The 19,089-nt window shown below is 60.9% G+C and overlaps 1 protein-coding gene across 1 annotated transcript in view; it reads left to right on the forward strand.

Annotated features, from left to right (window-relative positions):
* The window catches only part of FLT4 (fms related receptor tyrosine kinase 4), a 45,525-nt gene extending 26,445 nt beyond the window's left edge, over window positions 1-19,080 (forward strand). Inside the window, exons 12-30 of the mRNA XM_058283211.2 lie at window positions 923-1,031; window positions 1,903-2,265; window positions 2,581-2,727; window positions 2,842-2,973; window positions 3,108-3,214; window positions 3,465-3,600; window positions 4,027-4,131; window positions 4,435-4,548; window positions 4,719-4,807; window positions 4,936-5,089; window positions 5,586-5,680; window positions 5,919-6,041; window positions 7,102-7,213; window positions 8,609-8,708; window positions 9,393-9,498; window positions 10,192-10,337; window positions 11,572-11,692; window positions 13,513-13,598; window positions 17,136-19,080. Of these exons, the coding sequence (XP_058139194.1) occupies window positions 923-1,031; window positions 1,903-2,265; window positions 2,581-2,727; window positions 2,842-2,973; window positions 3,108-3,214; window positions 3,465-3,600; window positions 4,027-4,131; window positions 4,435-4,548; window positions 4,719-4,807; window positions 4,936-5,089; window positions 5,586-5,680; window positions 5,919-6,041; window positions 7,102-7,213; window positions 8,609-8,708; window positions 9,393-9,498; window positions 10,192-10,337; window positions 11,572-11,692; window positions 13,513-13,598; window positions 17,136-17,334 (2,544 nt within the window). The 3' untranslated portion in view covers window positions 17,335-19,080. The remainder of the gene's footprint in view (window positions 1-922; window positions 1,032-1,902; window positions 2,266-2,580; window positions 2,728-2,841; window positions 2,974-3,107; window positions 3,215-3,464; window positions 3,601-4,026; window positions 4,132-4,434; window positions 4,549-4,718; window positions 4,808-4,935; window positions 5,090-5,585; window positions 5,681-5,918; window positions 6,042-7,101; window positions 7,214-8,608; window positions 8,709-9,392; window positions 9,499-10,191; window positions 10,338-11,571; window positions 11,693-13,512; window positions 13,599-17,135) is intronic.
* The last annotated feature ends 9 nt before the right edge of the window (window positions 19,081-19,089 follow it).

Raw genomic sequence — 19,089 nt, forward strand, 5'->3', positions numbered from 1 at the left:
TCCTTCTGCAGTGTCCCTGGGCCTCAGTGCCCCTGCCTCCAAGCACATGGCAGGCTGGCCCTCCCGCTGCTTCCCAGACAAGGAGGCTGAGATCCCCCGGCCATTGGGCCCCAGCCACCCACAGGCCCCAGGGCCGGGAGGGGACTAGGGGATGGGGGGACTGGACAGGTCACGGCAGAGGGCTGGCCCAGCCTGGGGGCAATGCCGAGGAGAGGCCAGGCGGGGGAGGAGGGGCTGAACAAAGGCACCCACTTCCTACAGTCACTTCCTGTTTTCTTACACACCTCCAGAGCCTCTTCCTGTTCCAGGCCTGGCCAGGAAGTGCCCGGCTGGGGAGAGGAGGGGAGGGGGGGCTGTCTTCGGTTGGTAGGCAGGGCCTCGGGCCTTCTCTCCTCCCCTGCTCCCCAAGCCTCCTATTCCCAGGAGACCAGAGCCCTCGGGGAGCCTTGGACCCAGCCTCCGCCCCAGCCACCACGCTGGGCTGTGGGACAGGGGCCGCGGGCAGCCCTCCGCCCATGTGGGCCCGTCCTGAGGATCCCATGCTGACCTGGGCCGTGGCCTGAGCCCTGAATCCTAACCCCATCTGGGACCAAGGCCAGTGCCAAGCTGGCTCCTCTCCCCTCCTCGCCACGGCCACAGACCGAGCACTGCCCCTGCCTGACGCCATCCTCCCACCCCAGCTCCAGCCGGTCCAAGCTGTCCATAGACTCCTCCCTGGACTTTTCTGAGGAGCCACCTGCCTCTCCAGCCCCAGGACCCCATGCCTCACCACGCCCTGGTTTCTGTCTCTGAGCTTTGGCCACTTTCAGTTCAGGAGCCTCGGTGTCCCTGTTTCTCGGCAAAGGGCCCCTGGCAGAAAGGGGAGGGCGGGGATGGGAGACGTGGGGCCGGAAACGGAGGCCGGTGCCCGTGCTCTGCCCAGACGGTGAGCAGGCTGGTGATCCCGGATGCCAACGTGTCCGCCATGTACAAGTGCGTGGTCTTCAACAAGGCAGGCCAGGACGAGCGGCTCATCTACTTCTACGTGACCAGTGAGTGACCAGATGGCCTCCCCGGGCCTGGCCGCTCCCCTTGGGCGGGGCTGGGTGGAGGACGGTTAGGGCCCAGGTGGGGGCCACGCTGGAGAGAGACCCGGGGCAGCGGCACAGAGGCAGAGCGTTGCCGGTCCTCTGGGATGGAATGGCACCTTCCGTCTCCAACCCCCGGCACGGCCCTCCTGCTCCCGACACCTCCGCTTAGCTCCGCCTTGACCCCCGCCCCAGCCTGTGCAGCCCCACGGCTCACGTGTGCATTTGGCCCCATGGGAGAAGATCCATAGAGGCTCCAGATTCTCAGAGGTGCCAATGGCCTCAGGAGAGCTAAGAAGCTCAGGGGTGCACAGTCGCTGGGTCCAGGGGCAGAGAGGAGGGTGGCTGGAAGAGTGAAAAACGAGGGGACCCAGATGGCTCCAGAGAGAACATTGTGGGGTGGAGGAGGCCCATAGGAGACTCACGGAGAGCAGCCAGGCCACCCAGAGGCCTGGAACTGATGTTTCAAGGAGAGCAGACCGGTAGGGCATGGTCCAAGGAGTTACGGGGACACAGAGCTCACCAATGAGCTGGGTTCCAGGGAGAGGTGGGGCAGTAACCCCGTTGCGGCTTGTTCTGGGAGAAGTGAAGGGGAGGCAGGAGCAGACCTGGCCCCGCTGGCTTTGGAGAGCTGGCCCTTTTGTTCCGAAGAGGGGGATCGTGGCGAAAAAAGTGGGGGAGAGGGCTCCAGGGCGGTGTCCCCGACCCCAATATACACAGACCAGCAAGCGTTGCTAGAGAACTGAATGAGTATAAAGACCACTGGGAAAGGGGCCGAGGGAGCACCGGGCGCTGCCGTCGCCCTTTCTATCAACGCCACCCCCCCGCCCCCCAGCCATCCCTGACGGGTTCAGCATCGAGTCCGAGCCCTCGGAGGATCCGCTGGAGGGCCAGGCCGTGCGCCTGAGCTGCCGCGCAGACAACTACACGTACGAGCACCTGCGCTGGTACCGCCTCAACCTGTCCACGCTGCACGATGCACACGGGAATCCGCTGCTGCTGGATTGCAAGAACGTGCACTTGTTCGCCACGCCACTGGAGGCCAGCCTGGAGGAGGCGGCGCCGGGGGTCCGCCACGCCACACTGAGCCTGAGCATCCCTCGCGTGACGTTCGAGCACGAGGGCGACTACGTGTGTGAGGTGCAGGACCGCAGAAGCCAGGACAAGCACTGCCACAAGAAATACCTGTCGGTGCAAGGTGAGGAGGGGCCCGGCCTGGCCAGCAGGGGGCGCGGCGCCGTCCCTCTCCTGCCTCGGCCCTGCGCGCGACCTGATCTTGCACTTCCAAGCTTGGCCCAGCGGGGCTGCCCAGCCCCCCTCCTCCTACGCCCAAGGGGCCCCCCTTCCCGTCCACGCGCAAACCCCTTCCTCGCTTGCTGCGTACGTCACGCGGGCCTCCCACCCTTGGGTCCCCTCTCTGGCCCCCAACCCCGGAGGGTACCCCCCTCGCAGGGCGCCCTCCTGCTTCCTGCAGCTCTGTTTAGCTCCCCCTCGACCACCTCCCCACCCCCAGCCCTGGAAGCCCCGCGGCTCACGCAGAACTTGACCGACCTCCTGGTGAACGTGAGCGACTCCCTGGAGATGCGGTGCCCGGTGGCCGGGGCGCACATACCCAGCATCGTGTGGTACAAAGACGAGAGGCCCCTGGAGGAAGAGTCCGGTAGGTCCCTGGGGCGTGGAGTGGGCTCCTCCGCGGCCCTCAAGGCCCGGGCCCCAACCCCACCTGGATTCGAACCTCCGCCACCCCGCACCTCCCTCACCCGCTCGGCTGCAGGAATCGACCTGGCGGACTCGAACCAGAAGCTGAGCATCCAGCGCGTGCGCGAGGAGGACGCGGGCCGCTACCTGTGCAGCGTGTGCAACGCCAGAGGCTGCGTCAACTCCTCCGCCAGCGTGGCCGTGGAAGGTCCGGCCGCCGCCCCGCGCCCCCGCAACCCGCCTGCCCGCCCCGCCTGGGCGCCCGCCCGCGGCCACGTGGCGCAAAGCGGTGCCCGCCCGAGGGGCGCGCCCCGCGACCGCGTCCCCTCTGTGCCCACGCAGGCTCCGAGGACAGGGGCAGCATGGAGGTGGCCATCCTCGTGGGCACCGGGATCATCGCCGTCTTCTTCTGGATCCTCCTCCTCCTCATCTTCTGTAACATGAGGAGGGTGAGTGCCCCTCCCCCGCCAGCCACTGAGATAAAAAATAAGGTCCCTGTCCCGCCTTCCTGGGCCCTGGGGTCTCGCCTTGTGCATCTATAAGCTTCATCTCGCGGGAAGCCTTCCGGGTCCCACTCCAAACACAGGTTGTCCTCTGTGCACGGGCTCCTCGACTGACAGTCCCCGGAGACGTGGGCGAAAGTGCTACCCGAGCCCCGGGTGGCACGGCCAAAGCAATGAGCTGTCCCCCACGCCGCAGCCCGCCCACGCGGACATCAAGACCGGTTACCTGTCCATCATCATGGACCCTGGGGAGGTGCCTCTGGAGGAGCAGTGCGAGTACCTGTCCTACGACGCCAGCCAGTGGGAGTTCCCCCGCGAGCGGCTGCACCTCGGTGAGGGCGGCACCCCGCCTGCCCCGGGTCCAGCCCGCGGCGCCCGGGATCCCTCCTTTCTCAGAACTCGGGCCAGGAGGGCGCGCCTAGACCCCGCCGCCCCCAACCTGGCCTGACCCGGCCATCTGGGCTGTATCCCCAGAACCGTGGCCAGGGCTCCCAGTTCCCAGGCCCCCTGAGGTCACTTCCTCCTGGCTTCGAGCAGAGGGGGCCGCATCCCACCTGCTGGGAGAGGATACACCACCTTCCTGCCCGCTCTCCTCCGCCTCTCTTCCCGCTTCCTGCGCTCTTCCTGTTTGGCATGCCTGAGGTTTTCCTCCCGCTTCCTGGCCCTCAGGAGGGCTTGCTGCCGCGGCCCCCTCCTCTCCACCCTCACCATACAGCTCACCTGGAGCACTCCCCCCCCCCCCCCCCCCCCCCCCCCAGGGAGAGTCCTGGGCCACGGAGCCTTTGGGAAGGTGGTGGAAGCGTCTGCTTTTGGCATCAGCAAGGGCAGCAGCTGTGATACCGTGGCCGTGAAAATGCTGAAAGGTGCGGGGAGGGACAGAGGGTGAAGGGGAGGGCGGTGGAGCTGGTGGGGTGCAGGCGTGGGCTAATGGGGCGGTGGTGCAGGAAGGGAAACTGAGGCTCAGAATTAGCATCTCCCCCCAGGGGTCCACAGGGAGCCGGTGGGAGTCAGAGTTAGGCCTGGGACTCTCTGGGTAATCCTTCCCTATCCCGCCTGACCCCTGCCTCCGAGAGGCCAGCAGGGCGCGCCTGCGCCCCGCACCGGTGGGGAGGGGGCGCGCAGGGATCGGGGTGGCGCAGCACGCGGGGCTCCTGTATCCCCCCCAGAGGGCGCCACAGCCAGCGAGCACCGCGCGCTGATGTCCGAGCTCAAGATCCTCATCCACATCGGCAACCACCTCAACGTGGTCAACCTTCTGGGCGCCTGCACGAAGCCTAACGGTACCGCTGCGCTGCGGGCGGCAGAGGCGTCCGGCGGGCGCGGGGCGGCGCCGAGGGGGCGGAGCCGAGGTGGGGTGGACCGAGAGGGCGGTGTCGCCCGAGCGCTCGCTGCGGGCCCCGCCCGCCCGGCGTGCCCCGGGTCACCAGGCGCCCCCGCCTGCCGGTCCCAGGCCCGCTCATGGTGATCGTGGAGTTCTGCAAGTACGGCAACCTCTCCAACTTCCTGCGCACGAAGCGGGACGCCTTCAGCCCCTACGCGGTGAGGAGGCTCTGACGGCGAAGCCACAGAGGTGGGGGGAGGGGGCAGGGGCGAGGTGGCGGGAGGAGGGGGCATCGCCCTGCCGTGGGTGGCGGGGTTCCCCTCAAGCCCGCTTTGTGCCTCCGCAGGAGAAGTCCCCGGAGCAGCGAAGGCGCGTTCGCGCCATGGTAGAAGGCGCCAAGGCTGACCCCAAGAGCCGGCCCGGGAACAGCGACCGCGCGCTTCTCTCCCGGCTCTTGATGGGCAAGGGCGGAGCGGGGCGGGCCCCTGCGCCCCAAGAGGGTGAGAGCCTGGCCTCCCGGTACCCAGGGATAGCTGGTTGGCATCCTGATGCCTCCCGATCAAGAGATCAAAGTATAAGCCTATCTGGTGCTATTCGTGGAGGGGCCTCCTGTCAGGCTAGAGGCAGACTAGAGGAGCAAAAACGTCCACACGGACCAGGATGTGATGGTCTCAGCTTCAGAAAGGGAGGGTTCCTCAGGGGTCGTTTTAAACAGCTGACTTGGGCATCACAGGATGAATAGGAGTTCGCCTGACATAGGGGGAGGCAGTCCAGGCTGGAGGTGGCACATGCAAAGGTCCAGTGGTACTGGGAAGGACGTCCCAGAGAGAGTGGAGGTTGGGGGTGGCAGACAACGTGCTTGTTAGTGAGTGCCAGGGGCCTCAGGAACCAGGAGGGATGCAGTCAGGCTTGGGTGACCCGAAGCTCCCTTGGGGGCCGGGTGGAAGGTGGGAGCCATGGCGGGGGCCCCTCCGACCCCGCGCTCTCCTCCTGCAGTCGAGGACCTGTGGCTGAGCCCGCTGACCATGGAAGACCTGGTCTGCTACAGCTTCCAGGTGGCCCGGGGCATGGAGTTCCTGGCCTCCCGCAAGGTGAGCTGCACCCCCCCAGAAGGCCCTTGAGGGGGGGGGGAGTCACAAACCCACCAGCGTGCCAAGATGTGCTTGGTCCCCACAATTCCCTGAGCCTTCTGGAGCATCCTGGGGACGCCCAGGCTCAGAGCAGCCGTACAAATCACGCCTCTGGCGCTAACCGCCCCCCCGGGGGCCCCCACTGGGTGCAGCACCCAGAGCCCCAGGGGCTGCTATGACTGCCCCCTGGCCCTCCCAGTGCATCCACAGAGACCTGGCTGCTCGGAACATCCTGCTGTCTGAGAGCGACGTGGTGAAGATCTGTGACTTTGGCCTTGCCCGGGACATCTACAAAGACCCCGACTACGTCCGCAAGGGCAGCGTGAGTGCCCGCCTCCCGCTGAGAGGGCGCTGGGCAGGGCCTCGGGCCCCTGTCCAGGACGGGGTGCGGGTGGCGCAGGAGGGGGGGTGGGTCCTCTTGACTCCACCTACCCAGCTGCTTGGAGACTCACTGCCCCCCCTCTGGGGCCCTCCTGGGACCCCTGTTGGCCCCACTGTGGGAAACTGAGGCAAGAGCGTACGAGCAGGCATCGACGTCTGTGATGGGAGTTGGTGTTCTGCCCAACACTTTGGTCCCCCTGCTGGACACTGGGTGCGCAGAGGTGGACCCCACGTGGTCTCAGTCACAGAGATAGGCAGGTCTGGGGTGGGGGGCGGTGTCACAGAAAAGTACCCCCGTGCCCAGGCAGGGGTGTGTGTCTCACTGGGGGAGCTCAGGGGCAGCAGAGGGAGGCGGCAACCCCTGAGCAAGCACCCAAAGCTGATCAGGTGTTTGCTATGGGGAGAGAAAAAGGAAGGGGGGCTGCAGGCAGGGAGATGACCAGAATGGTCCAAGTCGTGGGGGGGGGCACCCTGCCCAGATGTGGCCACACCGTGGAAGGCTTCTGTCCTTCACCCTGACACACAGGCGTGCGGGGCACCTGGAGGTGAGGGGCAGGTGTGCATTTGCAGAAGCCTCCCCCGTAAGGCACAAGAAGAGGGGAGCGGGGTGCAGGGGTGGGGGTGCACGGGAGGCCGGGTGAGGGTCGGGAGCTGGAGCAGGGGGTGCAGGCATGCCCGTGAGAGCGCCTAGGGGCAGAGAGGGGCTGGGACAGGCGGGAGAAGAAGGGAGAAAGCCCTCAAGTGAGACAGACAGGACCTGCAGTGGGGAAAGCCGGGGGGTGGGCAGCGGGGACGCGAAATGGGGTGAAGTGGAGGGAGGAGACCAGAGCAGGTGCCAAGAGCTGGAGCTGTCAGGTCTCCGGGGGGGCCGAGGCAACCAGGGAAGCTCCTCTTGGGGCCCCTGGGAGTCTGCGGGGCAGGATGGGGCTGCCCGAGTGCCTGGCCCTTTCCCTCCCCCGGGGGCCTCGCAGCGCCCTAACGCCCCCGCCCGCCTGGCGCAGGCCCGGCTGCCCCTGAAGTGGATGGCGCCCGAGAGCATCTTCGACAAGGTGTACACCACGCAGAGCGACGTGTGGTCCTTCGGGGTGCTTCTCTGGGAGATCTTCTCCCTGGGTGAGTGCAGGGGGCCAGGGAGGGGGAGAGCCGGGCCCGCCCCACCCTCCCGTGCTCTGGGCTCAGGGGCATCTGGGGCTCACCGCGGCCGCTCTGATGCAGAGGGCCGGAGAGGGGCTGGCTGGAGATGTGCACTTGGGCTAGTGGCACCCAGCAGGTTCGTGGGCCCCCGAGGCCCCCCACTCCAGCCCTTGGCACCTGAGCTGGTGCCACCCACTGGCATTCACACAGGGCCTGGGAATGAGCTTGCCAGGAAACACCCCCCACACACAGAAGGGTCCTCAGAAGTAGGGGGCCTCACCCGGGCTCTCCCCAGATCTCCCCCTCTCTGGCTGAACCCCTTCCTCACCTGCCACTTGGCAGTGTGCTCCTGTCTTCACGGGGCAAGGGGCGAGGCCCCAGTTGGGAACTTGGGCTCCACAGCCAACAGTGGATCCCCACTTTAGATTGGAAGAGGGGCGGGCGGAGGCGGCGAACAAGCGAAAAAGCAAAAGCTGTCACGGGATGGCAACCAGGATAAAGGGTCTTGCTAAGAAGGGAGCTTCGCAAAGAGTGCAGCAAAGCCCCTGTGTGCGCCAGAGGGACTGGGGCAGGACTTCCGAAGAGCTGCAGGAGCCTAGAACGTGGCGTGGGGGGACTAAGGGGGGGAATGCAGGGGAGGGGGGAGAGAAAGAGGCAGGAGGGCCTGGGGGGGAGCACAGAGGCCCAAGGAGGCGGGGGTGGGGGTGGGGGTGGCCACGACGCTGTCCTGGTGTGCCAGGAGTGGTCTGGGTGCCGAGCAGAGGGTGGGTGGGGGGAGAATGGGGTTGGGGGGCTCACTTGGCGGGAGGCGTAGCCGGAGCAGCCCGAGGACCTCGGCGTTCAGTGTCATTTGACAAGGGGGAGATGGAACCCGCCTGGGGAGTGGGTAGAGGGGGAGCGGGAAACAGAGAGGACTGTTAGGAGAGGGGCAAGGTTCCGGGGGAGGGGGCGGGGGGCGCCAAGGAGGGGTTAGAGGCAGGGGGTGTTTGGACATAGCGCCGACAGGATTTGGGGAGGGCTTGGACGGGTGGCGGAGAGCGCGCCCTCAGGAAGGTGAGGGCAACAGGCTTGGGGCGTTGTTTTGCTGAAACTGGCTCCCCAACCCCAGAGCCCGTCACCCTGGTTTGGCTAAAGCGGTCTCCAAGGCGCCCCTCGTCCCAGATGCGTTGCATGACGGTGCCAAAGCTCAGGGTGACCCCAGCGAGGAGGCGGCTTCATCCTTTTTCAATCAACTGAAAAACCAGAGCTGGGTGGGGTGGCGGGGGGGAATGGGGGGCCGGCCACCTGCCCAGGGGTGAGGGGTGTCGGGGGCCGAGGCAGTCCGGGTGTCTGGGCTGGCTCCCCACCCACCCCATCGTCCCTTCCCACCCTCAGGGGCCTCCCCGTACCCAGGGGTGCAGATCAATGAGGAGTTCTGCCAGCGGCTGAGAGAGGGCACCCGGATGAGAGCCCCAGAGCTGGCCACGCCTGCCATGTGAGTCCTGCGAGCCATTTAAGCCTGGGGGTGGGAGCAGGGGGGGCAAGGGGATAGCGGCATGCGGGTATGGGGGGGGCAGGAGGGAGGGGCGTGCAGGCGCCGGGCACTGGGGTGGTCACAGAGGGTCGCGCAGACATCGGGGAGCAAACTGTGGGCATGGGGGTCCTGCAAATGTGGGAGTGGGCCAGGGTGCCGCATGCATGTGGGACGATCAGCATGGGGGGGACAAAAGGGCACAGGGCAGGGGTGGGGACAGGGAGATGGTCATGCGGTGTGGGGGGGGGAGTGGTCCTCGGGCACAGGGGAGGCCTGCGGTGAACCAGCCACCCGTCAGCACCCGCCCCACGTCGCCCCCAGGGCAGGCAGAGGGGGCTAGCGCAGGCCTGGCCTCTGTCCCCGGTGGCACCACCCAGATGACCCCATCACCTTAGCTGTGATGGGCTCCCGGAGACGTGGCATGGGGGTCTCTGAGGACACTCAGCGGGAGGCAGACACAGCTGGGGTGACAGGAAAGGGATCCCCAGGAGGAGGGGACACTGAGCTGAGGGGGAAAGGACCCTCTGGGCAGGAGGGACAGCGTGTGCATGAGTCCCCGGGCGGGGGGAGGGGGGCATGCAGAGGTAGCGGGAGGGGCTGGGGGGGCTCAGAACACCCTCCAGGAGGCCCTGCTTGTTTCTGCAGACGCAGCATCATGCTGAGCTGCTGGTCGGGGGACCCCAAAGCACGGCCTGCGTTCTCCGAGCTGGTGGAGCTCCTGGGGGATCTGCTCCAGGGCGGGGACCAGCAGGTGAGCCCTTAACCCTCCCAGCCCCCCGCCCCGCTCTCCATGCCGGCCAGCCGCCACCTCTGGCCCTTTCCCCTGGGCCTCCTCCCTGCCACCCCTCTGCCGCGAGGTGACGGCCAGGGCAGACCCCAGCCCCCGCCTGCACGCCCCAGGCCCCTGAGGGTGGAGACCCAGGCCTCTTCCCGCTCAGGGACCCCAGCTGGAGCCCGGCCTTGCCCGGCCGGAGCTTCTCCTGCTTCCGCGCTGGCCCCTCTGCCCCACGCCCCCTCACGCCCGCTCTCGCCCGCCCTGGGCTTCTGCGCCCTGTGTGTCTCCAGCTAGGGACCGCCCAGGCCACCCGGGGGCTGGGGACCGACACTTTAGGCAGGACCTGTTGGCAGTGGTGGCCGAGGCCGCAGGAGCAGGCGGGACCCCTGGCGGGAGGCGCCCTGGCCGGCCCTGCCCCGTCCCCTTCCTAAAGGGTACCTTCCTCATCCCGGAAATAGAGCCAGACCGCCTGGCAGGGCTGTCGTGGGGGTTTAATGCAGCAGGTGGGGGGACCCCGGCCACGGTTCCGCAGCCCCAGGGTCCCGCATAGCGTGAGAACCGAAGGCGCTGGGTGCCCACGGTGATCCCACTGAGTGGGAAGGAGCGGGAGCAGGGCCGTGGGGAGGGTGCCCCGGGCGGCTGACGCCTCGTCGCCTCGTCACTTCCCAGCAGGAGGAGGAGGAGCGCCGGGCCCCGGGCGGCTCGCAGAGCTCGGAGGAGGAGGGCAGCTTCTTGCAGGCGTCCACCACCGCCCTGCACGTCGCCGAGGCCGAGGGCAGCCCGCCCCGCCTGCAGCGCCACAGCCTGGCCGCAAGGTCAGCCCCTCCCTGGGGCCCGGGGGCGAAGCGGTTCGGCGGACGCGGTCTGTTTTACCCCAATAAAATATATTTTATATTTTGATACGTTGATAGTTTATAAAATAGATCTTATATTCTGGCATTTATAGATACGAAAGACATGTATTTTCTCTTTGGGTATGTACGATGATTTACCGGTCACGAAGGAAAAGCCCAGCGGCGGCGACTTGCGAGACCATTGCGTGCCCGTGCGCGCAGCAAAGTCATTTTAAACGCGGCTGGGCTCGGCCCCCCGCAGCGGGCCTCCTCCCAGGCCACGGGGGCTGCGGCTTGGCTTGGCTTTTTCTGCTACCTGCTTAGTTCTCACCTCTCTCTGCCCTCCGGCTTCTGTGCCAAGGGAGCTGCCGTCCCTGTGCCTGGATCCACATCACCAGGAGCTGCCTGAGTTTGAGCCTGAGTCTTCCCTTAGGCTCCAGGGGGGGCATCCCTAGGGCCACTGGCCAAAACCCTGGGGACAGAGCAGGCATCCCACGGATGGGTACCCAGTTTCTCAGCCTGAGATCCTGCAGTGACATTCTGGGTCAGTGATTCCCTTCCCAAGTGGCGGACTACGCTCCAGGATGGCTGCCCCCACTGCATCCTTCCCGGCTGTAAAAGGATGCGTTGAGAGGTGGGCGCTGAGACTGTGGCCCCCAATCCATCCAGCAGAGGGTAGGAGCAGGCATGTGGGGACAAGAGCGTCGCGCTCCTCCCACCAACCCTCCAACACAGGTGCACTTTTGCACATGGGAACACACACATGTCCACACTCGCTCATGGCACTCACCTGCACACAGGAGCACAGCCATGCATGTTCACACGCAGGCATGCACATGCACTCACAGGTGGCCAGTTGGGTGGCTCGAATCCCCAGAACTGCCTGGAGTTACCTGGGGAGGCACACCCCGGGGCGAGGGCCTCACCAGCTCCAGCCCACACCCAGGCGGGATGCACTGCATGCGCCTTCCGTTCTCTCCCCACCAGTGGACTCGGGAGGCTTTACCTCTTTGGCTGGGAGAAGAAAGGGAGGCTGAGGATGGGCAGGGACATGCCCAGCTGGGGAGGACCCCAGACCTGCACTGAGACCTAGGCTCCAGTGCTCACAACCCAGACGTGGGGTCCTTTGAGGAGAGAGGAACAGAGGTAGAGATGGCTCAAACTTTCCAGAGGGTGGGTGGACTGTTTCTCCAGCGCTTTCCATTTCCCTCCACAGATATTACAATTGTGTGTCCTTTCCTGGATGCCTGGCCAGGGAGACTCAGACCCAGAGTTCCTCCAGGTTGAACACATTTGAAGAATTTCCCATGGCCCCAACAACCTACAAAGCCTCGGGGGTAAGCCCAATGAGAACTGGTGAGGATGGGGGCTAGGGGCTTCAGATGGGGGCCTGCTTGGCTCTTTTGTGGGGGAGGTGAGCATCGGTCAGGTTTCTTGAACCTGGGGCAGAAGCCAGCTCAGATCTGCTTAGACAGAAAAGGGAATCAGTTGTCCCTTGAGAATGTCAAGGCCAGGGAGAGCCTCAGGCGTGATTGGATCTCGGTGCTCACGTGACACCACTCTCCCTCGGCTGCTCTCTCGGGTCCTCATCACCACTTTCACAGGCCCCAGGCCCCCTCCCACCAGCTTAGAAACCCCTCTGGAAAGACTGCTCCTTTTCCCCAGTGGTTCCTAGGAAAGCCCCAGGATGCTTCTTGGTGGATCTGCCCAGATCACAGGTCCCACCAAGCCACATGACCTGAGAGTTGAGGAAGGACCCTTCTAGGAGATCCTGGACACAGGTGTCAGCTCAGGTGATGACACCCGTATTCAGGTACAGGCATAGTTGGGTCATGACCTGATTTAATGACAGCTCCGTGGGGTTGGTACTAGTGTCTCCCTCCTGCAGAAGAGGAGACTGGGCCTCCCAGGTGTGAATTCCAGTGGCGGACCCTCATCCCAGCCTCCCTCCCAGATGAGGGACGATGGCTTTTAGGCCATGGTCAGCAAGCTCTGGGCCGGGGGAGTGCATTCATTTCCTGGGATGCTCAAGCAGATACCATGACATGGGAATTTGTTTGCTCACAATTCGAGGCTGGGATAAAGTCCAGATCGAGCTGTCAAAAGCGATGCCTTCTCCCCGAGGACTGGCGTTCGGGGTCCGGCTGCCAGTGGTCCTTGCTCCTTAGCATGTCACATGACGAGGCACGGGATGGCGTCTCCTGGGCTCTCCCTCCTCTTCTGGGTTCCACGGCCGTTCAGCTTCTAGCTTCTTGTGGCTTTCTCTGTTTAAATTTCTTCCCTCTTCTAAAGGACCCCAGTAATAGGATTAAGACCCATCCTGATTGAGGTGGGCCACTCCTTAGCTGAAGTAGCCTCATCCAAAGGTCCTGCTTAGGAGAAGGTGGGTGTAGCTCAGTGCTTGAGTGCATGCTTCACGTGTATGAGATCCTGGGTTTAATCTCCAGTACCTCTTAAAAATTTTTAAAAAAAGGACCTACTTACCATGGGTTCACACCCACAGGAATGGATTAGGTTTAAGAACATATTTTTCTGAGGTACATACGGCCCCAAACCACCATGGGAAGGATGGGGTGGCAGAGGCAGCAGAGGAGGACTTGGCCAGAGCCATGTATGCCTGAGTTCACGTCTTCAGGACCAGGTGACCTGGGAGGGCCCTGAGCTCTGAAGAGATTGCAGTTCCCCCTCTTGAGCCACTCAGAATCATAGGCAATCCAAGGATAACAAGATCTCACTAAAGTTGGGGTGTCTCTCCATCATGGTCTTTTTTTTTTTAACTATGAAGTCTCAGGTTCTTTCAGGCCTCTTCCTCCACCTCTTAGTGTGTCTCCTTTCGTTGCACCCTGAGTCCAATGCTTGGCCAACAATGGGGACAGCTCAGCTTTACCACCTACTAAGCACCCACCGGGCACTGTCCCCCACCTCCACCCCCAGGACTCCCCCCACTCTGTGACGTGGGGCACGTGATGCTCACTGGCTAGTTTGGGGGTAGAGGGAATGGACGTCCGGTTTCCGGCTCAGTTTTCCCAGAAAGGGGGTAATGAGCCAGCAGCGGTGCAGGTGGCCGTTCGTGCTGGCTCCCTCCTGGCAGGGGAAGGCTGCCCCTCAGAAGTGCCTCAGTAGGGCCCATAGCCCTTGCCTTGTTGTCTCTGCACAGGACAACCAGACAGACAGTGGGATGGTGCTGGCCTCTGAGGAGCTTGCGCGGATAGAAAACAGACATAGACAAGAAGGCGGGTTGAGGTAAGGACTCCTGGAACCGCTTCCCCCATAAGGCAGGTCTGAGCAGGGTCCTGGCAATCCAGGCACTGAAGGCAGGGTGCCATGAGGGAGGCTGGCTTCTGGGGGAGCCCCAGCTACTCTCTTACCCGAAGCCGTTCATGGCTCCTCTTCGTGTGTTGCAAGGTAAACCACTCTGAGACTCAAGGTGGTTGGCCATCTGGCCTTCCGAGTAAGCCCCCACTCATCCATCACCGTCCTCTCCCGGCAGCCCCAGCATGTGCTGGCCCCTGACATGCCACCACCACCCTTTCAGGCTCCTACTCTCAAACCTGAGTTAATGTGTCTGATTCTCAGAGGCTCTGCCTTTGTGAACCCATGTACAATCCACCACGTATGACCCACCACACACAACGCATGCACACCCCTTCCCCCAGCCAGGAGAAGCTACCCCCTCCCCTGAACCCCAGCTCTTAGCTCCAAAGGTTGCAAGAGTCAGAGACATGTAACCTGGAGTGGCTGGTATCATATTTTGATAATACGGTCACAGGCCAATACCTGGAGTTAAGGTGATCTCCATGTGTCCAAGGACAAGAGGCCAAAAAATACAAGCATTTGGGCCAACTTGAAAAGTGATAGAGATACAACAGTTAAATATGTATTTGATCTGTTTATTAGTTTACTTGCACACACCTGCGCAAGTGACACGAGCTACAGTATTTTTAAAAACCATGCTCTTTTCCACTTTCATCAAGAGCCAGTTTTATTCAGATCCTTCACTGGCACCTCAGACTTCAGCGTCTCTGTGAAGAGCCGCTTTTGCAGTCACCTGGTCCAGTTTGCCAGTGCAAATCCACGAGTCTCCCAGGTTTTAAATCTGTATATGATATTGTCACTGACTTTTTTTTTACCCCAAATGACACATATTTTGTTTACATAACATTAAGATAGTTGATGTCATTTTCCACCTTTCTTGTTATGTGTGTCGATGATGTCTACAACTTAACCAGTTACTCAAGTCTTTTTTACACCCACGTCCAAAAGGCACCGTTTGTGGCATTGTCAGCACTGGCAGTTACGGGGTTCACAGCCAGGAATGATCCCTGCATCTGTGTCGTGCACCTGTGCCTTCTCTTTTGAAAACTTGAGTCCCTCAGGTCACCTGAATTAATAACCTCGTTTGGGAGTGTTGATGCTAGTTTCACCGACAGAAAAAGTTTCCAGCTAATGTTTCTTTACCAAACAGTCTTTAATCACCCCCTACCCAACGTAATTAAGTAGAAGGGCAAACGAGGGGATGAGAGCTGCTGAAATTCAAACCTCCATCCTCCGAGCCTGATCCACAAGGAGGTCCGAGCAAATGGGTCTATACATCATTCATGCCTGTGCAATAAACAGATGGAGACACCCTCCAGTTTACATGTGAATAGGTAACTAGGCATCGAGGCCAGCAGAGGCGAGCCTGAGCCCATGTGGATGAGAGGGAGATGGAAACTGTCCCACAGGAGGAGGATATGTGGCAAGGTCCTTGGGACAGTGAAATATACAGACTGGGGAGAAAGTAGAGGAGTCCGGGACCTGGTAGAGCAGAATAGGGCTCCCAGGGAAAGCCTGAAGCACCAGGAGCAGCCCTTTGGGAAGGCACTGCTTGTGGAAGGGCAGTGAGAAGGAAGGAGGTGCTCAGGAGTTGAGGAAGAAGTTGCCCAAGTGTTTAGTTGCTGAAGATGCAAGCAAAGCAGTATCAAGAATTCAGAAAAAGGCAGATACTCACATACAAGAGATCCATCTGTTATAGAAAATGCACTTCACTACTGTGACAGCAGGGTCACTCTTCTTGGAAATGTATCGTGATGATGCAGCAGGCCACTAGGAGGTGCATTCACCTGGCATGTGGAAAGTTCTCCAAATGGGTCCGTGGAGAGAATGTGCCTTGGAGGAAGGGTTTGTGGGACAGAGGAAAGAAGGCATTTTCTGCCTTGTGCCTTCCTGTCTCCTGTTAATCACTGCTCAACATTCATCCCACAAGGCATTAACTTTTCCTAAATTCCAGGCTGCATCAACCGGCCATTTTGAAGACAAGGGAATTTGAAGTGATAACAAAGATGTGAGTCTGATACAGCACTCTCAATGAAAGAAACCTGTGAAGCCTCCCAAATCCTCAGCCCCTCCCTGGGATAACCAGCCATTCCTGGTCCAGGAAATAAGTACTATCCATACAAAGTTTTTACAAGAAGAAACCAAAAAAATTGGAATAAAAAATTTTTCAGTAGCTGTAAATGCTCCTAAAATGAAGCAGAGGAAAACTGTAACATGACCCTCCAAAATGAATTAGGTAATTAAACAACTGGACTATGAATCAGAAAGTTAGAAATTCAAAATGGACAAACAATAGTAAGTTATAAAATGGGAGCTGACCAAATTCAGGAAAGAAATTGAAGTAAAAAACAAATCCTTTCAAAAATGAAGACCAGGGCACTCAAAGAACAATCTATATGAGCAGACTTAGAGTAGAGGCACAGAGGATGGAGATGGTAAAGGAAATAAGTAAAGAGATAAAAAGGGCCAGAAAGAGATGGACAGAGAAGACGAGTAAAACGATCTAATACATGTAAAAGTGGCATCCGTGAGAGAGAAAATCCAAACTGTGGAACAGAACTAATTTTAAACTCAGACTTCAAGATAACTCTCCTAAATAAAAGGAGACCTGAATCTGCATATTGGAAGGACCCACCAGGCAACTGGGAAAATTGACCCACACCAGTAGACTCTGAGACATATTCTGATAGAACTATTAGAATTTAAAGATAAACACTTTGGGAATCAAAGCAAATAAAAAAAAAAACCCACCAAATCACCTACAGAGAAAATTAAGAATCAGATTGGCACCATGCTTTTCAATACCATCACACAAAGCAAAACAAGAATAAAGCAGCATTTGTTTTTACGAACTCAAAGTAAGTGAGAGCCAAGGACAGAGCATCTGAGGGAGAGCAGCAGTCAGGGCTGGACGCTGCCAGGTCTCACAGGCTGTGGTAAAAAGCTCGGATTTCATTCTGAGAGCAACGGGAAGCCCTGGGAGCATCTGTCAAGAAGAGACTCACATGATCTATTGAGGGATCTCTCTGAAGATTGGACTATAGAGAGGCAAGAGTGGGAGAAGATAGACCCGCTAGGAAGCTGTCACAGAGTGTGAAAAGGGCAGCTTGCTCTAAAGTAGGGGCAGACGAATGGAGAGCTGTAGACGAGCTGCAGGCGGGTGCATTTTGGAGTTAGCACGGATATGTGAGCGAGAATGAATGGTGGTGTCGAGGTGAGCGAGAGTGGGGGAGAAGTGGCTTTGGGTGATGAAGTCCAGGACAGAGAAAGCTGCAGTGAGTGCTTGCCAAACCCGATCAGTCTGGTTGACTCTCTCTTAAGTCCCGTCTTTGGGTCTTACCCATTGTCTTGGAGCCCACTCGATAGGATCTGATTGTATCTTTGGTGATTCCAACCCGACCTTGACCTGGGTCCTGTCCCGCCCCTTTTCTTTCCCCACTAATGCTGTCTTTCCTGTCTTGGCAGCTGTATAGGGCCTGGGCGGAATGCGGATGCGACCGGGGCTCACCCTGACCCCCAAGGAATGCAGCGCAGGTCGGACCGGGGAGCCGCAGGAGGCCAGGTGTTCTACAACAGCGAGTACGGGGAGCTGTCGGGTCCGTGCAGGGAAGGCGACTGCGCCCCGTCTGCCTGCGCACCCTTCTTCGCAGACAGCGGCTACTGAGGCGGCAGCCGGCCAGGCTTCCACCCCGTGCTGAGCCTGGGGGCCGTGTCTGGAGGGGCGGACCGAGGGCTGGAGGCCCAGGCTGGGAACTCACCGGTAGCTCAGCCCCTGCAGGATTTCCTCTTCCTTCTCTACCACCTTCCTAGCTAGGAAGAGCAAAGAATCCAGGCTCAGGACCTCACCTGAGCTCCATCTCCAAGCCCAGTGCCAGCCTCTGTGCTCCTTTGGTCCCTTGTACCCCTTCAGATTCAAACTCTGTTTTGCTCGATGCCCCCAGGTGGTGGCCCCGGACAGGGCTCTCCCGGGGAGACCGTCTCCACTGATCACTTCCTCCCATCACGATGAGCGGGTGGCACGGCCTTCCCATGTTCTGATGAGGAATACGTGGATCAGAGGGTGGTTGAGGTAGAGCTAGACTTGAGCCAGTCTCTTCGCCCCTGCCCCAAATGCCACCTTCCCTTCCCATGGCTACTGGTTTCCTCCACTTGCCTCTTAGAGCCTGAAGAGCGGGTGTCACGTTACCCATCCCAGAACAATCAAGAAGGAATCGGGGGTGCCTCTCCCGGGCCCGGCCAAACAGCTAGCCCTCCCAGGGGACGGCCGTGTCCGCCGTGATGAACCCAGTCACAAAAGGCAAATCGCCTGTCATTTACCCGGAGCATCCAGAACTATTGAACCAGGACAGATTTTTTTTTTCCATTAGAAGTTCAGAGACTATTTTCATTGCTGTGAAGATTTTACTTTTCAAAACGTTGATCCGAATGAAGCCCAAGGAAGGCCTTTGCGCATCTAGAGGGGTCAAGCCTCAGACCCTCAGGCAGCGGTGCCATCAGAGCAGAGGGGGCAGGCGCCAGCTATCTTGAGAGAAGCCCCCCCCTCCCCGGCACACTCGACTAGCCCGGAAACTGAAGATCCAGCTGATGGCTGACGGCTGCCTCCTTTGAGAAACCCCGGGTCCTCTCCGGAGCCCGGGTCTGCTGCCGGAGTCTTCTCCCAAGCCGTAATTGTCCTCAAGGAGGCGAAGACGGTGGGCTCCACCGAGGAAGGCTGTGGGGTTGGCCTGGAGGACGTGCGCAGTGCCCTGTGCGCTCAGCGGTCAGCGGGCCTCCGTGTGGCCTTGGGGCGACCCCGTCTTCGGCCTTCCCCTGTCTTTGCCGGGCTTCCCTGGTCCATGACACTGGGGACTCAGAAGGTCAAGCCTTGCCCTCACCGGGGAGCAGCTTGTCTGCAAGCCCGAGCCCTGCCCCCCACCCGCCTCCCTACTCCCATGGCCCGAGCACCCCCTGGCCCGGGACCCTCAACCCAGTTAGTGCCCCCACAGCTGACCCCACCCACCCCCACCCGACAAGACGCTGGCAGGACAGGCGGCTGTGCTGCCTGGGGGGCTTGCTCGGCAGACCCTCACTCCAGAGCGTGCTGTTGCTTTATGAGACGTCGATCGCATCTGCGACCGCCATCTGCATGTCACCTGGCCCGGGGACAGGGTCTCGGCTCATGGAAGTCCAGAGGCCGTTTGCTCGGGGAGGGGCAGTGTGTGTGACGAGGGCCCCGGGGCCTCCCGTGTGCGCTGGTGGGGATGCTTCGCCCCCTCCCCGTCCTCCTCTTCTCCTGTCATGTAACTGCACACACAAATGTACTGGGGAAGAAATCTGACACGCCCTTATAAACAGATGTTCTCTGAAAAGATCTAAAATATTTAACAAGAGATAATAATAAAGTTGATGCCAGTGTTTGAGTTACAATGAATGGAGGCTA

The sequence above is a fragment of the Dasypus novemcinctus genome, chromosome 2, assembly GCF_030445035.2.
Source record: "Dasypus novemcinctus isolate mDasNov1 chromosome 2, mDasNov1.1.hap2, whole genome shotgun sequence".
NCBI lineage: Eukaryota > Metazoa > Chordata > Mammalia > Cingulata > Dasypodidae > Dasypus > Dasypus novemcinctus.